The sequence below is a fragment of the Rhipicephalus microplus genome, chromosome X (assembly GCF_043290135.1).
Source record: "Rhipicephalus microplus isolate Deutch F79 chromosome X, USDA_Rmic, whole genome shotgun sequence".
NCBI lineage: Eukaryota > Metazoa > Arthropoda > Arachnida > Ixodida > Ixodidae > Rhipicephalus > Rhipicephalus microplus.
Window position 1 is genome coordinate 405,679,606 of NC_134710.1, and position 21,544 is coordinate 405,701,149.

Sequence of the window (21,544 nt, forward strand, 5' to 3'; positions counted from 1 at the left end):
CTTAAATTCTGGTGTTTCACATCACTACATCATATTCATTACTAGGCATGATAATAAACAAGGGCCTCTGCTATATCTGTGTGCTATCAATAATTGGTATGGCTAGCTGAAAGCACATTTGGAAAAAAATTTGTAAACCACTCCACATCTACTTACTAAAATGTTTTTACTTGTGTGTATTTAATTATATATTCTCAGTATGCGAAAGACACACTGAATACAAAGACATGTCTTATACTGTCGTAAGCATGCAGATGGGAAAAAAATGTTGCCATCATGTCGCCAGAAAATGCCAGTGTGATGCTTCAGATGGGCAAGCAAAGTCTCCTCTATGCTTTGGTAATTCGTTAATAGCTTTTCACATTATGTTGCAAAGGAGGAGTAAATTACAGATGCACGCTATCGCCAATTAAGCTGCAGGGCTTAATGAATCACTTTGACATTATTACTCTCTCTTTCGTGGATTTCAAATTCTGTGCACCAGTTGCTGTTGCAAAATCATTTTTAGGGGGGACACTGAAGAGGTCACATGCACAGCAAATGCACTACTTGGACTGTCAGTCTGAGTAGTATGTGTGTTCCATTTCATGACAACTCTGGCTTTTCCCGATTTTTTAGGGGCGAAGCTCCCTGTGGCAAATGCACTACTCGAACTGTCAGTCCCTGTGGCAAATGCACTACTCGGACATACTACTCTGACTGTCAGTCCGAGTAGTATGCGTGTTCAATTTCGTGACGACTCTGGCTTTTCGTGTGGCGTGGTTTGTGCATCTCTGTTGTGGGTAACCAGCCCTCTTTAATTCTTGAACCCGCCATAGAGAGCAATACTTGTACTATACGCTGAAAAATGCAAATTGTACGACACTAGAGGGCATTACTTGTAGAAAAGAAGGATTGACGTCTCGCGTACGGAAGGAGAGAAATACGATTGCATGTTCTTCGGCCGCGACGTATGCTAGGGGGCACTCAATGCACAATAAAAGCGCCGCTTTGGCGCGAACCAACATTCAGAGGCTCGGCGACAGAGAATGAACAAGGTGGCTGAGTGGCGTGCGCGCAGGGCGGCGGTGGCTCGCGCTGAAAAAAGGGACATCAACACATGGGCGGGTAAGGCAGAAGCGTGCCACGAAGCTGTGCGGCAGCGCCGCGAGGACCCTGCAGTACGACAATGGGAGGCTGAAGCGGCGTGCGGCTCTCCCCACTCTTCATTCACCCCGTGAATATGCTGTCTTTTTTTGTGTGTGTCATAGCCATACTGTTTATATGCTGGTTTAACCCGATGCTGCTGACAGTTGTTGTTTCATCTTGTTTGGTGTAGAGTTGATGCGAAGTCAATTTTGTTTCGCAGCATGGTCTAAATGCATCATATCAACACTCAAGAGCCACACCACGAGAAGGCTGAAATCATTTCAGTAATGGCAGCTTTTTTTTCTTTCTTTTTTCAATCAGCAAACCATCCTTAGACATAAAACATTTACATGACATCACAAGAGACGCATCACATAAAAAGAAGCAAGTTGAATTAGAGCGTGACGTCTAATAAAGATGGGTAAAATTGTCCTTGTAACAACCTGTGCGAATACGATGGGCGAAAGTGATCAGTTGCCCAGACGTGGCGAATGCGTGCTAGCTCTGGGCTTGGCCACGACCACAGCACGTGCACTACAGTTATGGGTATGTCACAACAGGCTGCATGTGGCTCTGCACACTGCAGTAAAATTCTGCTGCGATTGTATTTGACCATTTTTGTTAACGGAACATGCACCTTGAGCCCCGCACAACTGAATATATGTGGCTATAATCAACCGAGCAGACATTTATAGTTCTATTATGTTGAGAAGTAAAATGCACAACATAATGCATAACCACTTTAATTTTGTTCATTTTGTTGAAGGTTACAACCTAATTTAAGATGGCCATTAAGAAACAAGGCGTCCATGTCCACTCATCATTGTGGCACTTTTAGTCATTACTGCTCATGCATATTGGAGCTAATAGCGGACCATCAGGGGTGCTGCATTGACGAAACCCAGTTTAATAACCATTACAAGTGCGATTCTTGTGTGCCCATATTATGCTTCTTGCCATCAGAATACTGCTATCATGGTCAAAAATGAAGCATGCGACTTAGTGTGCAGCCTTGAAATGCGCCTTTGTTGTCTGCAAGACATGTCAACAAGTGTCAGTTCCCCGATCAATGTACTATAGAGCGAGCGGATGCGATAGAAATAATTGCTGCTTTAATCAACTTGTGCAATCAAAGCACACATGTGGGTGTTGCCTAGATTGAAGCCAATTTGTTTTGAGGTGGTGTCAGTGTGTTGCAGACCTATGTAATCTGTAATATACGTATGCTGCTTGTAAGTAACACTCACATATTAAACGTGCTACTTGCAAGGTCAAACTTTTAAGCCCGGGGCACTCGGCAATATTGTAGGTTTAATGAAATATCACCTTTCTTTAATGTGGCAAAGTTTCAAAATAAAAAAAAGCTTTAACATCAGATAGCATTTGAAAACAAAGTTTGGCCATTTATTTTTATGAATCAAAAAACTCTTTGCTCATGAATAGCTTACGTCTAGTCACGACATAAGAAATTCTACCAGGCATCGAAACCCAACCCAGAATCATCTGCCAGAGGGATTCAAAAGCAACAGCGGTACAAAAAAAGCTTTCGATCAACAGAAATAAAAAGCTTCACTGGTATTAGTTATAATATGCTCACTCGCTGCTCAGGAACCCATAACTGTCTGGAGTACACACTGTAGAACTCTTGAAGGCAACTTGCACAAGGCTGACAGACCGAAAAATTACTTTGTGTTGTGGCCATGAACAGCATTCAGCCAACAGTAATATCACACCATAACAAAACGCAATAGCACACCTGAAGTCGCAACTGGCATTTTTTTTTTATTTATTCACTCAACCCAGAGTTAAAAACAAAAATTTGGGAACAGAATTAAAAGAAAAAACATTGGGCTTCTTCGGACACAACAACCTAAACGAAATGTCTTTACATTCCTTACGTCAGCATGCCGAGTCGCCAATCAATCAAGATACAAACCAAACAATGCTTGTCAGGCACGCATACATGCACACATACACCGTAACATATGCTGCAACCAGGGAGCACAACTCCCTGTAATAAACGCGCGGGATGGCTTACGATGTCCTCTTGCCAAGCGAGACTTTGACAATGAAATGATGGCTCGTCACTAAGGCAAGACCCGAGTGAAAAAGCAACCTCATAGGCCCCGTGGCACACACACTGATCGCAACACTGCTGCTTCCACATCTTTGTAATCCATGGCATCGCACATTTCAAGAGGCTCGAGACAGTGCGCACACATACATCTTGGAGGAGTAACTGGATCCAGTGGCAACCAATACATGTACTGAAAAAGAAAAAAAAAAAAGCCCCTGCCTACTGCTGCTGTTACGGGTGCTGCACTCGGGGCAAAGCCTGGTAGCTTTGGCACCTGCGATGGTGGGAGAACCATTCTATCGCTTGATTGGAAAGATGAGAGACTAGAAGAGTTTCCCCAACCCCATTTCGAGAAACAGGGTCGCAATTATACCAATCTGTTTGTATTTAGATTTTCACCACTATCACTCCTGGATTTGTTGAAATTTCTCTGGCTGCTTAGGTCTGTCTGCCATGTTACAAGAAAGTGTGAAAGTTATCCTTCTTAAAATGACATCAACCCACTGCTCATGCACGATTAAACTACGAAAACAATCAATTTTTAGTTCTATGCCTTTCTTTTCCATTTGCCCTAAGCAACTGGTCAAAAGTTTATCTAGGCAGGCGCCAGCATTGCTAGTCATGTGACATCACTAAACTGCTACAATTCATGTCCGAGTGACATGCATGTAGTAAACCAGCACATACTACGTATACGTGAAAAAAATATTTTTAAGCGAGCAAAGCAACATTCAAAATGGAACAGAAGATAATTGCTAAATCTCGCTTACCAAAGACCCTTAACTACTGGCTTTTTGTCTACAGTTAAAAGCAGCCGGCAGAAAGTGCTCAACACTGTTGCAGTGCAATACTGTTGAGCACTTTCAACAAGTAGACGACATCACTCTGCCAATTCTTGGCAGAGTATCTGCTATAAATGCACAGTTGAGCTCTTTAAGGCGAGGTCCATTCGAAGACATTGGCACAATCTTCTGTCCCAGGTGATACATTTTCATTCTGCTGGCCCAACCCATGAAGAGCAAAAGTATAGTTCAAAAACTACAAACGCAGCAAAAAGATGGTGTTTGTGCTATACTCTTTTAGTGAATATAAATAGCCAACTAGCCACACAGTTTGTTCTGCAATAGCTCAACCCAAACACTTCTCTGCCCTTGGCTATTGTCGGCAGGCAAGACATGAACAGCTTGTCAGAGCAGACGTGATGCTTTCCACAATTGAGAAGACCATTGAAGTGGACCGTTCAGGATAGACCGTGTGTTCCGGGCCAATTTGACAGTTGTGTAAATCAAATGCCAAGAAATTGTTATAAAATGTAAAAAAATAGCTTTACGTTATTTCTTCGGAGAAAGAAAAAGAAATTTAGGAAAGAGCATGATGTCCTGCCAGCAGCCAATACACACCAACTGCATCTGGCACTGCCTGTGGGTGGGACACAGAAGCTCAATGATATATATCAGCCCACAAGGTTGCCAGTCTATGTTACAATATGGTTTGGCTGATTGTAATCTTTAGCAGTGCCTGCTGAATGGCATCGCTATCGAGCCGAGTGCTTCGAATCTATCAAGCTACTATTTTGTCCCTTGGCTCCTAGCAAATTTTGCTACTGGATTTACATGCAAGTGTCGCTTCACCAGCGACAACTGGCCAGCTAGCAACCCATTGTTTTTTACCCATTAAGCTAAGCAAAGTAGCCTTATTGACTGGAAATCGCCTTGGGGATTTCTTTAAAGGCACACACAACACCACTGAGAGTTCATAGGCCATACATCACGATTGTATTGAGAAACTGATCATGGTACAATTACAGTGAGGAATTATAGAAGCTATTACTTATTCATCATGTGACAGCAGAATTCCCCAAATAATTTTTGTGACTAGGCCACAAGACTGTAAAGTGGTGCCTGCAACTAGTTTTCATTTCTGCATGACAGCACTCATGGACAGCACAGTGCAAGATGGTGAAGAAAAAGGAATAATAGCAGAATGAAGTGCAGGAAATGGCAGCAAAAACAAAACAAGAAGTGTATGTGCTGGTGGCAATAAGTCTGAGACATTTGGACCGACGAACAGAGCACAATTTAACGGCGAAAATAGTGAAAGCCTGCAGAGCAGTTGTAGCAATGTGACCATCAAGTCTTAAACAGAGCACCCAGAGCAGAAATAACCAAACATACATTCTTGCCAGCATGAAACGGCTGGTTCAATGTGGCTCTCCATCATGCCAACTGAAAAAAAAAAAAAACTGACATGTGAAGAGTAGCTGTGAAGTTCCTGGCAAACTTGCTGAGAAAAATGTAACTCTTTACACATAGATTTCACGAAGCATAAAAATTCATATTGTTTAGAGTACTAAATCAGTCAAAATTGTACAAGGTCGCAGGGTTGCATTATGTAGCGAGCAACAAAGTCAATGTCATCATGGAGCAATTAGATAGGCCAAATTAAAAACGAACAAATCAACCATAGTTACGTAACAAAAGGGAATCAACACGTGCAGTACAATGAATTTCTCGGCAGTCGCACATTGTCTGTCAGCATAGCCTGGCTTTATAAAGCCAGACAAAGTCAGAGGAACAATGTTGTAGACGCACACACACACACACACACGTCCACCGATCCGGTGAAAGCAAGTGCACATCGACGCACGACAGACCCTGACTACAACATGCCGAGTAACTAAAGAATAGTAACCGCTTCAATAAAGGCGTCACAGAAACGTGCACCCGTCTTATGCCGTCATCAAAAAGAATCTAAAGTAGTACAGGTAGAGCTGATCGTAAATACATTCGTGAAAATCGACTTAACTCGAAAACATACTTGCGAGTGACCGTATAGCCCAAAATTTTATAAAACAAGAGTCCCTCGAGGAACCTTCTTAATATGCGCAACAAATACAGTCAATTATAAGCACACTACGAGAACTGTAACGATCCCGTGACGCGTGCTTTCATTCCCGCCTGGCACAAGCGCCGCATTGCAAAAGCACCAAGCAGAATGATTGCGGTGTCAGCACCAGTAGCAGCGGCAGCATCATTACACACTATTTCATTTACCCTTATTCCCCAAAAAGATACGAGAAGACAGCATAGTGGGCTACTTCAGGCACCGTTCAAAGTACGTCGCGCCGATGTAGCCTCCAAGCATGGCCTTCTTGACGTTTTGTTCAAACAGTCTCCGGTTGCTCTGCAGAACTTCCGCGGCGTCCTTGTTGAGCGGGTCCTCGGGGTTTGGCTCAAGGAAGAGGTACTGCAGGCCGTAGACAATAGAGTTGACCGTGAGCACAGGCTTCCAGTCTTCGCGCAGAATGTTGAGACAGACGTTACCATCCAGGTCTATGTTTGGGTGATAGACCATTGTGTCGCACTTGACCTTGGGCGGTTCGTGCGGGTAGTTTGGACTTACGCGAAAGCTGAACACGAAGCGTCCGTTTCGGTAGAAGCCCTCGTCGGGGCAAATGACCAATTTGAAATTCAGCAGATCGTCCGGATCTGGGAACTCCATTTGACAGGTCTTGGGCAAGTTCAACTCGTTGATGTCCTTCGTAATGCGTAGCTGGGCCGCTGAGGCACGTTTCTGGCTCGTCGGCTTATTGCCCGTCGCCTCGCCATCTTTCTGCTGCTGCTTGAGGGAGAAAAGCTTAATCATTGTCGCACGGCTCAACTCCGTCGCTCGAAATCGCAGAACAGGTACCACGCACAACGATGGCCCTACGCCTAGCGCCTAGGCCTTCCCACTCTGCACCGCGCGGCAGCTAGAGGTTTGACCCTTCAACACAATGCATCCCTACGATACCTTGCTTGAAATGTGTACTTCCAAAATAAGCCGCAGCAAAAAAAGCGCTGCCGTAGCAACCATTGCTCACTACTTCAATGGCTGTTTCATAGATTGTGCGAGTGCCGCGCTGCGTGAAATTGCGTGTACTGCGAGAACTAAGTTACAAAGAGCGACGTTTACTTTCTGAAGCGGCATACGCACTAACTTTATGGGTCGTGACACCCTGCGGGTATTCCAGTTGTGTTGCGGTTGTGTTGGTTGCGTATCTGGATTGTCGCTTGTTTGGGCATCCGTGTCCGCATCGTCTTCTTCGTTGTGAGCTGGCTTTGGTGGCCGTCGAATCGTCGCAGGGCTCGAGCTCCACGCGAGCCTCGCACTCTGCCTCGCGGACCCCGCGCCAGGCGCCCGGGATCCTTCCACCAGCCGTGACGGGCAGCGGCGGCGGTCTAGCAGCCCCCCAAACGCAGCCCGTTTGGAGGTGAGCTAGCGCCGTAAACAAGAGGGCCAGCCGGGATTTTCGTCAATCGGAGTTGCAGGTTCCAGCGGAAGGGGCTCGAAGATGTGTGGGCTACTCGTGCGATGAAAGGGAAACGCTTCCACCTGCTAGTGCGGCTCAAGTCTCTCTTCTGGCTGCCCGCGTAGCCCGCACACGGTGTCCGCGGACTGCTATGCCGGTTGAGCGCTGCACTACAGGCCAGTTTCGGGCAGCTGAAACCATTGCAGTGTTCTAGCCAGCAACAGCCGGCTGACCGAACGTGAAATCGCAGTCTTCCCAGCACGGTAAGAACGCTCATTCCCAGCTCGGCCTAAGTTCTCATCGCAATAGGATAGAAACCAAAGGGCACATTCTGCTACTTTAGCTTGCGCGTGCTCGCGCTGAAGAAGCACTTGCCGGAGCTCATATCTCGCGCCTGCTTACGTGCTCCGTTCTGTAATTTGCGGCTCTCCCTAAGTGAGAATGCCGAGCTTTTTTAGTCGAAACTTTAGACGTTCATTTGACCACGATCTTTCGTGAAGTCGCTGCTACCTCCCTCTCAACGACTAGCGAAAGTTAATCAGCTGTGGAGCATGACAGAAAAATCTTATCCAGATGTCTTCCGTCGAGCTAGGTTAAAGCCGCCGCGTTTTCGACGGCCACTGTGGCAGTCGTTTTGAACGCGGAGATAGGGCGCTAACAACCGTACTCCGACCATGCTGTTGGCGTTTCGTTTGTTTTGTATTCGGCGTGAAGTCACGTGAGTAGTAAGAGCGAGGTAATCTTTCGGCCTTTATTTTTCCCCTCTACATAGGTAAATGGCCTTGCTTATCGCCTCGCCACTCGTTTGTTTGCTTTGGCCCGACCTGAGAGCTTTTCGGTAAAAAGCCCGGGTACATAGCCACGCGGGCTTGAACTTTTCTCCTAAAGTTAGTGGCAGTCAACAGTAGTAGTTGGCAGTGTGTTTATTCCTTAGCTACCTGGTCAGCGAGCAGCCAGGCTAACCAGCTTCTTTCATACATGCAGTATTTGCTCAGCTATCTAAACGAGATAATGGCTGCTTATCTTATACTACAAATGTAAGATGTACATTAAGCCAGTTTGTGCCTTCATAAAGAAATGATTAAATGTCATCATGTTAATTGGTCTCAAGCATAGGTCGGTGAAATTTGTGGAACTCACTTGGACCGACTCACCATAATTTTCCTTAGCCGGACTCGCTCGCACTCAAGAAAATTTTCACCTGGACTCGCTTAGACTCGCGACTCTATCCAAGTGAGGTCGCCGACCTATGGTCTCAAGTATTCCATGTGTGAGACTGTATATCACTACACAAACATAACAAATAGCATCGCCTTGCAAGTGAGTCAAAGTTTTTTTTTTGTTTTTTTCTCAATGCACTGCTAGAAGCGGCTTTGCATTTAGGTACGTCATGTTTCATTAAGGTATTCATTTTATTATTGTCATTTAAAGCTTGCCATATGAGTTGTGAAATTGGATTCGATATGAAGGCAGTCTATTTAAATTTATAAAATTGTATATATTGTTATAGCATTGGAAGCAAAGTGTATAGATGTAGCCTCGTGTGAAGGAAGGGAAGGAATTTCATTGAGACGTTGACTGAGGTGTGCCATTTCAATTATCTTTGGTGAAAGAGTGTTGAAATTTATAAGTTATTTTGCAATAAAGAAGGTTCAACATATCTAAGCACCTGGCTGCTCTGTACATCTACACGTGCACCTCCCCACTGACATGGATTGGAGCAGCTTAATTAGATGCATTATTGTATGACAGTAAAGAAACAATCTGATATTTCTTTAGTGATTTTAGAACTATACCGAGCAAGGAAACAAGGAGGGTATATGAAATCTACTTGAGATGGGGCATTTATGGTATAAGGGAAAACAAAAGTGTGTGAGGAAATACATGTATAACTGCTGATGCTCAAGTTACAAGTTTGTGCATAATCTTTACACTACCGTTAATGAAAAAAAAAAAATACTCAGTGAATGAAAAAGCATGTCACTGTGCTAGGCTACAAACCAAAAACCTCAATGTTTTGCACGTGGGTACACTACCAGTTGTCCTGTGGTGGTGGCCATTCGGTCGCCCTCTTTCATGCGTTGTTGCGCTCGGGAGGTATGAGCCAGTGCTACTTAGATGTGATGGCAAATGTTGACCATTTTTCTTGCATGATCACGCTGCACAGTATGTGTGCTTCACGCATAATTCAGGGGGGTTGAGCCCATACTGCCAGCAAGTTGCTCTTTTTCCATTTTCTCGTCTTATCTTGTAATTGGTACACTCAAACGAGTGCCAGTTATTGCCCCCCATGGTTTTCTCGACTTCATTATTTGTATATAGCTGTGTCCAACAAAACCGGATCCCCTGTGCCGCTACTTTTGGTTCATTCAGCACTGTTGTTGCTATAGTGCGAATGTGCTAAATGTAACTTGCCCACCGCTGCATGGTCACGAACGTTTAGATGCATATACATTTTCAGTGCTAGAACTTGTCAAAAACTGTTTCATAAGGCATGAAAGGAAGGGTACTGACACGAAAATTTTCAGTTTTTTTGTGTCAAATGAAAGGCCAAGCCCTCAAAAGGCTAGAAAATGCATTGCTAAGCATGAGTGCACCCTGGAAAATTAACTGCACTGTGGGTTTGAAAGCTAGTTTCACTTCCTATTGCACCCTGATGTCACAACACGGTATGAGCCTCTTGTCGCATACTCATGCAAGACATGCTCCACACTGCGGCTCAGTTGGTGATGCACATGCGGCTATTTTAGAAGTTTCTGTGCGTGATGTCATTATGAGACTGCTGCGTGAAAGTCGCCAGGATTAGTACTGAAGCTTGACCTCAGGTTATTGTTAACGTCAGTACCATGGTAAAATTGATGAAAAAAAAAAAATCTTACCAGCATTTTATGAGCTTCATATTTGCTCAGAGCTGTCTCTGTATACAGGGGATTTGTATGGCAGAGTAATCTTGTAATCTCAAAAGGGTGTTAGTACCCTTTTAAGAAAGTGCTTGCCGTCACTTATCTTCTGGTGAAATGTGGTTTGGCTATTTGGTAACTCGGGATAGAGAAATAATTAATCCCTTCAGACACAGCATTCGCATATATGGATGCAACTTGCTTTGGCCATTTTCTTCAGACCATTGAGAAAGGAAGGGCAAGATACATTGATTATAAGATCAATTGAACCTTCTACATAGTCAATGTGTCTTGACTTAACCCCAATGTGCTGCGTAAATCTGAAGCTGATTATTTTAGTGAAATCACTGTGGTGTTCGATGGGTTGCTCGACATGCCGCGTTTCATAACCAACTTTATAAGCACCATTTTTCTTCGCTTGAAATGAACTCGGCCAAAAACAAACTGTGTATGCAGTTTGGGCCTAAGATTTCCATTTTTATGTGTAAAAATCGAACATGACTGACTGTAGTATGATTAAATATTTAAATATATAATGAGTAAAGCTCGCCAAAATACCCAATTTCTTAATTTTATTTTGTGCAATGTAATATTGAACATCTTAGAATGTTGTATAAATTTTTGACATTTACAGACAGTTCATTATAATTCACACCTGAAGAGTTAAACACAAATTGACGTTCTGTCATTTATGTACACCCACTTGTAAACTCCCAAGATCATCCCCTGACACATGGAAGTTCTGTGTGTGTTTGAGGGGGTCTCAGTGATATGTTAGTGTGTATGTGTGTGATTGAATGAATGAGTGCTAATTTGATTATGATGATTTAGCTGCTGGATGAGTACTTTTCTTAGCTTGTTTATAAGCGTGCTTGAACCTTCCTCTCCCTAAATGGTTTATAAAGTTGACGTGAACTATTTTATTCTTTTGAAGTTTGGAGGATGTTAGGCTATTCAGATGACACTGAAGTATGGTAACGTTGGAGTCATAATTTTTTTTTTTTCAGACAATAAAGATTTTTTTACAAAAAATCTGTGACACTAAAGCTTGCCATTTTCACACACGATCTCTACGTCGATATAAAAATATTTTGCCACAGCTGAAAACACACTATTGCAACTAATAAACAAAAGCTCAGTTAACTTTTAATTATTGACTTGAGGGCAGTTGTATATGTTGGGAATTTGTGCGTGACAATTTATACCCATTTTTTTCTTGTTGCCCACAATTGGAAATATTTGTCATCAAATGTTGGGGGATAGTGAAACTGTTTGCAGTCAGTGTGCATAATATATGACCACTCTGTTAGGTTAGACTGGAGCTAGCTGTGACAAGTGACGAAATTTGAATGAAGGCACATTGTGGCTGTACGTTATTGTGAAAAGCAGTCGTCTAACTTGCACCAACAATCAGCTTACCCTTCTGTGTGCTGTTTGGTATTTATCTCTTTCCTTTGAGCTGTGCTCTAGAAAACTAATATCAATCTTTTCTTTCTCTAATGCATGAAACTCACGAGCAACCACTGTGGTGCTTCTTTTTGTAGACAGCAATATAGTTTTTTTGCCTGCTTGTAACATAAGATGCACTTAAGCACTACACATCACACCCCAAAAATAAGTTATGTACTTGTGTACTTAGTAATGCTTGCCTATTTTCCTGATTGGATGTTTGTCACAGGCAGTTCTGGTCTAATGTAACAGTGTGGTCAGGTTTCGTGCACACTGGGTGGAATCAGTGTTTATATTGTCTTAAAATTTAATGATGAATATCTCAGATTAACGCATAACTTTTGTGACTTGCGAAAAATGGGTATTCCGTAAATTGTCATGCACTGCAAATTTCTAGTACAAGTAACTGTCCTCAATTAAAAAATTAAGAAGTTAATTAAGAAGATTTTGTTACTTAATCAAAACAGTGTCATTTCAGATGTAGTGAAGTATTTCTCCCTCAGTGTAGAGGTAGTGTGCAAAAACAACAGGAGCTTTACTGTAAAAAAAATTTCTGTAGAATATCTGTGTTGCCTAAAAAAAATTGAGACTGCTTCACGCTGGTAGAGCTTAGCCTGAAGCAAGCATGGAACTGGGTGGCTCGTTATTTGGATCAATCTTTCTGTCTTCTCTTTTTTTCTGCCTATTTCTTCTGTGTATTTCCTTGTCTGTTTCTTCCTTCTTTTTCTTTATTTCTCTCTCTCTGTACTTATTCTTTCGACCATGTGAGTTACTGCATTCCATGCTCAACAAATCGGCACACGTGTTTTGGAAGTGAAGCAGAAGAGATCATGGGCTGTTTTATGAGGATGATGATTTTCATCGGCTCTGCATGACATAATGAAAAGCCTGAAAACTTCGCTGCAAAACACCCTGGATTCAGCTTCGAGGCTGCACTATGTTGCGGGGCTCTAACTCATGTTTGGATGCTTTCTCTCTTCCCTGGTCCCTTTGACTGGGGAACTGCAGGTGTTGGTGACAGTCCAAAGACGTTCACTTTAATACTTCGTCTCCTCCTTCCTAAAGCTAAGCTAGGCTGCAGCCTCAAACTAGGCTGCAACACCCCTTCTAAATAAATTCTCTCTCTATTCTTGCTACAGTATCCAAATGTGTGCAAGCTTGTTCAGACAACTCTCTTTGCTAACATCTGTGGCATCCCCTCCTGGTACTTTTAGGCTGAATAGATAGAAGTGCACATGAGAGTTAAAGGTGTTTGTTTTACCACTTATGCACTCAAAATAAACGATTATATACCCTTCATAACATGAATGGTGAGGGGGTCGCCCATCGACATTTGAACCACATGAACACTGTTGTGATTGCTCACGCATGCGTACAACCGTAACATTGGCAGTGTGGTGCTACATTCACTGACGCTCCGTAACCCTGCTCAGATGAAGTTTGTGATGTGCAGACCCTAGTCCACCTTTTTCAAAATTCACTCCAGTTTGTACAGTTGCAGAATGTGTCGGGGCGTTTTAGATAAAGCACACTCTGTGCGTGGCGAAGCGGCACCTGGCAAACCTAATCCTTCCTTTGATTCCCAGCCATATTTTGTTGCTGGCAGTGACCTTCGTGGTGCTGTCACAACAAAGTGATGGCAGCTTGTTGTTTTGTTGACTTAAAGGTTGTCCTTTCACATATTTCTAGGATTAAAAGGTGGCTGAAGAGAAAAGCAATTTTTTTTGTATTAGCAAATTACTTTTTTACAATACAAAAGATGCTACACTTTCTGCAAGAAGATGCTTGGTAGGGCAAAAGGCACTTAAAGGAGCACTGGCACGAAATTTCGATGACGAGATAATGAGGGAGATAGATTTATCGAGAGTCTTGCACAACATCTATGAAACATCAAGAGCAAATATAGCCTTGAATATATTTAAATTCAATTTTAAAGTTACGCCATGTGACTGAGAGGAATGTGGAGCCCCTTGTAGCGGGAATGTAAACAAATCCACATCACGACTTTGTGTTGGCTGTTTGCTTGGCACGCTCCTTGCACTACCTGCAATTTCTTCCTCGCTTGCCTGTGGTGGCGCATGCAAAAGCATGCTCTCGTGGGCGCCGCCATGTCGCAGTTTTGTGCGGTCACGTGGGCAGCTGTGTTTACCTCTCCACCGAAACTGCTCATGTTTAGGTCGGTGCTCTTTGAAACCGAAACTGTGACTGGGCGCTCTGAAAAGGTCTCTAAATAATAACTGTCGTGCACTCGTGAAAACGAGGTTTCCAGCCGTGATGAGTGGGTAATAAGCTACCTATTGCTACAAAAACAAATTTTTGCATCAGTCCTTGTTTAAAAGAAAACATTGGTCACGACGCCGCCTTGAAGTTTCCGCACCTATTTCCTTATCATCATAGACTTTTGTGGTGTCTACTAGGGCCTATGTTATTTTTAATAGCTAAAAACAAAGTACAGAAAATTCGTGCTTGAGCAAATATTAATTAAACAAACTATTCAGTTGCACGAATGTTCTTTAAAACTCCTCAGTGAGATGCCGTTGTACCCAGTGCTAACGCATTTCAGCTGAACAAAATTAGTGCACAGCGCATTCCTGTTCTACAACCATATTGTCGCAACGTGCAAAGAACAGGACACAAGGCTTCCTTTCGAAGTTAACAGCAAGGCTCTATTGGCACACAAAAACAAAGCGCAAGAGCAGACGGGCAACGTCGTCTTCCTCGAAAACGCCAGAGACCGCCACACGTGATGCTGGCTTCTTCCTCCTTTTGTGCTTACGGCTAATAACAGTGACATTAGCCTCCCTCTCCAGAAGGCATCGTCCCGATGCTTCGTCATCATGGTGGAAGGTTTTGTAGTCACTGGCAGCCCACGGGTTCATTCGGACAAATAAGGTTTCATCCGAACCACGTGCACAACTTCTAGCGCATGTCTTTGACGTCTTGAACAATGTGGACTGTCGGGAATCACCTCATAGCTAACATCACTGAGATCGCCGAGGACTTTATACGGCCCAAAGTACCGTCTCAAGAGCTTCTCCGAGAGGCCACGATGGCGAACTGGGGTCCAGATCCAAACTTTCTGTCCTGGTTCATAGGAGACAGGTCGGTGACGAAGATTATAGCGCCTTGTATCATAGTCCTGGTGGCGACGAATACGTACGCGGGCAAGTTGGCGGGCTTCTTCAGCAAGCTGAGTTATGTAGTCTGCACTTGTGTCAACGCCATCACTTTCATGCGGCAACATAGCGTCGAGCATGGTTGTGACGTCACGGCCATAGAGAAGGCGGAATGGTGTCATGCGTGTTGTCTCTTGCTGTGCCGTATTGTAAGCGAAAGTGACGTAAGGCAGTGTCTCATCCCAGTTTTTATGTTCCACATCGACGTACATGCAAAGCATATCCGCAAGTGTTTTGTTCAGCCGTTCCGTCAGACCATTTGTTTGTGGATGGTATGCCGTTGTGCGCCGGTGAGATGTTCCACTTAGTCTTAAAACTGTGCGTAATAGCTCGGCTGTGAACGCTTTTCCTCTGTCAGTTATTACTACAGATGGAGCGCCATGCCTCATGGCTATATTCTCAATGAAAAACTGTGCTGCTTCACTTGCTGTGCCCCGCTCCAAAGCTTTGGTTTCGGCGTAGCGAGTAAGGTAGTCTGTGGCTACAATTATCCATTTGCGACCGGTAGCTGAAGTTGGAAATGGTCCTAGAAGATCCATTCCGATGAGCGAATGGAGTTTCTGGCACATCAATTGGATGGAGGAGCCCTGCTGGTTTGACGACTGGCACTTTCCTACGTTGGCACTCAAGACAAGTCCGAACGTGCTGTTGATAGGTTGCCGTCAGTTTCGGCCAGTAATACTTCTGTCTCACTCGGCATAGCGTACGTGTGTGGCCTAAATGACCGGATGTCGGTTCGTCATGGCACGCCTTTAGTAATTTTTTCCTGAGTGGTGTTGGGACGACAAGTAAGTAAGTGTTGCCGCTCGGAGAAAAGTTCACCTTATAAAGGACCTCGTTGTGCAAACAAAACGATTCTACCCCTCTTGCGAAGAGCTTTGGCATAGCAGATGTGCGTCCTTCTAAGAAATCAATAAGGGGTTGCAACTCGGGATCGTCGCGTTGCCGCTGTGTGATTATAGACTTGTTGACTATACCGACAAACGCCGCATAGTCATCATCTTCAGCATTTACATCTTCTAATGGGGCGCGAGAAAGACAACCGGCGTCTGTATGTCGCTTTCCGGATTTATAAACTATAGCCATATCGAATTCTTGAAGCTTGAGGCTCCAGCGTGCCAATCGTCCTGACGGGTTCTTCATGTTCGTCAACCAGCAAAGCGAGTGGTGATCACTGATGACTTTGAACTGGCAGCCGTATAAATATGGACGAAACTTCATGTCCACCCACACCACCGCAAGACACTCTTTTTCAGTGGTAGAGTAATTCTTCTCTGTACGGAAGAGAGTCCGGCTTGCATAAGCAATTACTCGTTCGGCGCCATCTTTCCACTGAACGAGCACAGCTCCTAAGCCGACATTGCTGGCGTCGGTGTGAACCGCTGTCGGAGCATCATCGTCGAAGTTTCCGAGAACTGGCGGGCTTTGAAGACGTTGTCGCAGCTCGTTGAACGCTTCCTGCTGCTCTTCACCCCACACAAACGTGACGTATTCTCGGGTGAGTTGTGTTAAAGGTGATGCGATACGGGAAAAATTCTCAATGAAGCGTCGGTAATAGGCGCACAGGCCTAAAAATCGCCGCACTGCCTTCTTGTCTGGTGGCTTAGGAAAACTTGCAACAGCGGCTATTTTGTCTGGGTCAGGCCGTACCCCTTCACTGCAGGCAAGGTGTCCCAAGAAAAGAAGCTCTTCGAAGCCAAAGTGACATTTTTCTGGCTTGAGTGTTAGTCCGGCCGATCGTATCGCTTGAAATACCGTGTGTAGTCGCTTCAAGTGCTCGTCAAATGTCGCTGAAAATACAATTACATCGTCCAAATATACTAGGCACGTTAGCCACTTTAGGCCTCACAGGACTGTGTCCATGAGCCGCTGAAACGTTGCCGGTGCTGGGCACAAGCCGAACGGGAGAACTTTAAACTCATAAAGACCATCGGGTGTCACAAATGCTGTTTTTTCTCGATCTCTTTCATCAACTTCTATTAGCCAATATTCGCTCCGTAAATCTATCGACGAAAAATACCGTGCATGGCGTAGTGGATCGAGAGAGTCGTCATACGGGGCAGCGGGTAAACGTCCTTTTTCGTAACCTGATTGAGCTTGCCGTAATCAACGCAGAAACGTAAGGTGCCATCTTTTTTCTTCACCAATACTACCGGGGATGCCCAAGGACTTTTTGACGGCTGAATAACGTCATCCTGAAGCATCTTTTGCACCTTACTTTCTATGGCCTCACGTTCCCGCGGAGCTACTCGATATGGGTTCTGCCATATGGGTATGGCCGTTTCATTCGTAATTATGCGATGTTTTGTCAACGGCGTTTGGTGAACTCTGTACGTTGAAGAAAAACAGTCCTGAAATTCATTAATAAGCTTTAGAAGGCTTTGATTCTGCGGAGGCAGTAAACTTGGGCCAACGTCGACGGATAGAGGGGCTGACCCGGTGACATCGGCTTTCTCCACAGTCAAGCAGCTTGCAACCTCAATGAGTTCTTCAACGTACGCGACTGCCATACCTTTTGCAACATGTCGTCGCTCAGTACTGTAGTTCGTAACCAGAACGTGCGTGTGTCCGCAATTGAGGCTTACGAGGCTCTTGCAACAGATAAGCCATGGATGAATAGCAATGCTAGAATTTGTTCAGCGATGTGCTCGAAGTTGCCTGGGTGGTCGCATGTTACAGCTACGAGAGCACTTGAACGGGGTGGAAGGGTCACGTGATCTTCGAAGGCGCGCAGATGTTTACGCCGCTGGTCGTTGCATCTCATATCTGGAACTTGATCTGGGGCCATCAAAAATGTAACTGACCTGTCTGGAATGTCTATGACGGCGCCGTATTCACAAAGGAAGTCCATCCCCAAGATCAGGTCTTTGCAGCACTCGGACAAAATCACGAACGTGGCAACGAAAACTGAATCATCAATACTAATTCTGGCAGTGCACTTTCCAGTTGGCATCATCAGTTGGCCCCCCGCGGTTCCTATGTTAGGCCCCGTCCATTACGTTTTAACTTTTTTAAGCCAATCAGCAAGTTTTCTGCTCATGATAGAGAAATCTGCGCCAGTGTCTACTAGCGCTGTCACAGGGCGTCCGTCTATGTAAACAGCTATGTCGGCGCTTACGATTTCCTGTGGGGTCGGCGGCGTTGCATGGTTCGTCGTATCGTACTGGTACTGGAGGTATTGCAGCGTCTCGACAAGTGGCAACCTTTCCTCCAAAGGTCGCAGCTATTAGTTTCCCCGATGAGGGCTTGGGGACCTGCCCCGGACAGCGTGGGCGTAACTACGATGGTTGGGCGAAGAGCTCGGCGAAGGTGACAGAGAGCGGGGTCGATGATACAGAGCGGATGGCTGTCCTTGCGGGTGCGCGCTGTCACGTCGGGTGTCGAAACGAGGTCGTGAAAAAGTCGGCGCATAAGTTGGGTATCTTTCTTCACGATATGGGCAGATGCGGTAGACATGTCCAGCTTCTTCACAATTGAAACACAGTGGACGGCGGTCGACGGTGCGCCACAGATCCATCTTCCGAACTAATAGTCGACTGGTAGGCACCCTCAGCGACCAAGTTGTAGGTGTCGGCGGAGGGTAGAACGGAGTTTCAGTAGGTGCGTTATATTGCGGAGTCGTTGTTGGTGGTGGTGGCGGCGGCGGCGGCGGTGGGTTGTAGACTGGTGGCGCCGGCGTGCTATAAGAATGAACCAGTGCAGACGAGTTGTGTGGCACTGGCGACGGACGACGGGTGGCTGCCGCATAGTTAATAGATCGCTGGGCTGGTAGTGATTCGGGCTGGGAAAATGCTTGCCTCATTTCCTGCTGCACAACTTCTCCAACTGAAGCCATCGCCCATTCTTGCGGAGTTGCAAGGAAGTTGCGGATCTCCTCACGAACAACCTCGCGAATAAGCTCACGAAGAGAACCGTCACTGCCGGCCGTCAGAGTAGAGACGCTGATTGAGGCACCGTTTGGTCGGTCGTAATAGCGACACCGTTGCTGCAGTGCGCGCTCGATAGCTGTAGCCTCTTTGATGAATTCCGCAACGGTCGTCGGTGGATTGCGGAGAAGGCCGGCAAACAGCTGTTTTTTGACGCCTCGCATCAAATGGCAGAGTTTCTTGGCTTCAGGCATATCAGGGTCAGCCCGTCCAAATAGGGGCGTCATGTCCTCCGCAAACATGGCGACACTTTCATTCGGTTTCTGGACCCGAGACTCGATGAGTTGCTGAGCAAAGTCACGGCGGTCGTTGTTTGCGAAGGTGCTGAGAATCTGGTGGTGAAATTCATCCCATGAAGACAGCGTTGCTTCGTGGTTCTCATACCACGTACGAGCGCTGTCTGCTAAAGCAAAGTAAGGGGGTGAAAGCTTTAGCACGGTGGTCCAGCGGTTTGCCTTAGCGACTCGCTCATACTGGGCTAACCAGACCTCAACGTCTTCATACGCCTCACTATGGAATGTTTCCGGAATCTGAGGCTGCTCAAAAGTCAGCTGGGAAGCACCTGCAGTTGCCATTTCTCCAAGCGGAGTGCTATGCTGGGAAAGTTCCAGGGGAATCGCCTCAGGACTAAGGCCTCGCAGTCGGCGACTGTAGCGGTGGACAGGGGTATCCACTGAAGGAACGGATTCCGGTGTCGGACTTGAAGTGCCGGACCGCGGAGGAGTCCCGAGCATCAGTCATAGAAGCCCAGCACCTCCACCAGTGTCGCAACGTGCAAGAACAGGACACAAGGCTTTCTTTCAACGTTAACAGCAAGGCTCTATTGGCACACAAAAACAAAGCGCAAGAGCAGACGTGCAACGTCGTCTTCCTCGAAAACGCCAGAGACCACCACACGTGATGCTGGCTTCTTCCTCCTTTTATGCTTACGGCTAATAACCGTGACAATATTTTGTGGCACCATCCAGTCCCTCTCACGTTATTTTGATTAAAAAATTGTCTGAAAAACTAAATACAAGCAGTGTTCTGCGACTTGAGAACTATCTCACCTATGGCTTTTGCATGGAGACATGTGCCACTCTGGCTATAGAATAGACTCTAGCGAGCACCCCACCTTAGGAAAAAAAAAAGAAAGAGGAGGAAAACATAACCTTTGTTGGGGAAGCATCAAGAACTAAAGAATTACTAATGTGTGAACTAAAAAATTACTGATGTGTTTGGAAAAAGTGGTCCTTCACTGCCCAGCAGAACTGAAAAAATTTCTGTGAGTTTTGTCAAGGTATGTGGCAATGTATGTGGCAGTTCATCAATACTACAGTCACCAATAGACAAATGCGGCAAAAGATTAGTGCACTTTTTCGAAGCATGCTGAATAAATAGTTCACATTTAAGTAAGCAGAATTGCCCATAAACGTTAAATTTTGATTTCAACTATTCGTGTTTTCTTTAGTTTCTGATAACAAGCTGCAACATCATTTCAGTTCAGTGAACTTTTTATTGAATTTCTGGGGTCCCTCAAAGTTTATTCAAGTGAAGTTTCACTCTACATAGTTTTCTGGGGAGCTGGAGAGTTGGCTTACGAAGTTTTAGGAGCCAATGTATCTTAAAAAAAAAAAAAAAGCATGCTTCGAAATCTGTGACATTCACTAAGATTTCAGCAGTAAACCTAAAAAAGAAATGATTGACCTTGATTTTTTTATCTTATTCGCAACATCAGAAAACACCTCTGTGTGCTGGTAACACTGGTCGAAAAATCAAAGATGGCTGCGCCTAACAGGATCAATGTGGCGCTTTCGCTATGGTTTCGCTTGGTCCTGTGCTGAAGTTTCTTGATTGTGCCGTTGGATCGCACTGCTTCGTCAAAGGCGAAAGGGTGTTGGCCACAGACCGAATCATTTTTATCGGCATAAATCATTTCACTGGTGAAACAGCGGAAATAGTTACGCTGTGCACCCAAACATTGAACCTCTTTGGCGAATGGCATCATGTTTACTTCAAGTTGAAGAACCTGTCTACCAAGCCCGAGGTTGAAGATGCAGGGGTGCAACAGTTACACCAATTGTGTAAATTGATGCAATTCCGAATTCTTGTGCCGAGCTCCGCCAAAACCATGAAATTTGCGGAAATTGCGCTGCGTTGCGCCAAAATGCGTGACCAGCCTTAGCATTTTCTCAGTTGCACCAATTTCAGCGAGAAATAGACACCTCGTTGGCCACTTGTAGTTTGCATCATTAATCAATCTAGGTGAGCACACTCCAACCCTAAAATACGGTGTAAGATACATACTCATTAGGCCAGGACAGTCGGGAAACGCAATTGACAAGATCAAGTAAACAATGCTGCGCACCCATCGATCTGCTGATCACAACGGCTATTTATCGGCGGGACGAAGCAACTTCAAGACAAAAATGCCTTAGCCAGCAACACGTCGCGGGAAATATGAATTTCCTAGACAGCAAACGCGTCTATGGCATGATAGAAACTAAAGCTGGAAGTATATGCCGCTGTTGCTGCGCGGGAACCAACTTGATGTGCGGTGACCGTGTAGCATGTCATAGCAACAGCACACGTCTGTTGGCCTATCGCCGAGACAACGG

The 21,544-nt window shown here is 45.1% G+C and overlaps 2 protein-coding genes across 24 annotated transcripts in view; one reads left to right on the forward strand and one right to left on the reverse strand.

The window, feature by feature from the left end:
- Positions 1-2,505: 2,505 nt before the first annotated feature.
- LOC119160957 (NEDD8-conjugating enzyme Ubc12) lies at positions 2,506-7,042 on the reverse strand. The gene has a single exon (XM_037413241.2). It carries the CDS (start codon positions 6,848-6,850, stop codon positions 6,299-6,301), a length of 552 nt encoding a protein of 183 aa, XP_037269138.1. The 5' UTR covers positions 6,851-7,042; the 3' UTR covers positions 2,506-6,298.
- A 105-nt stretch (positions 7,043-7,147) lies between these two features.
- The window catches only part of LOC119160958 (uncharacterized), a 156,035-nt gene continuing 141,638 nt past the window's right edge, over positions 7,148-21,544 (forward strand). For 22 of the 23 annotated variants that reach the window (XM_075880215.1, XM_075880222.1, XM_075880223.1 and 19 more), the window contains exon 1: positions 7,148-7,759. The gene's annotated coding sequence lies outside the window, so the exon portion shown is untranslated. The remainder of the gene's footprint in view (positions 7,760-21,544) is intronic. The other variant, XM_075880218.1, reaches the window with a different exon arrangement.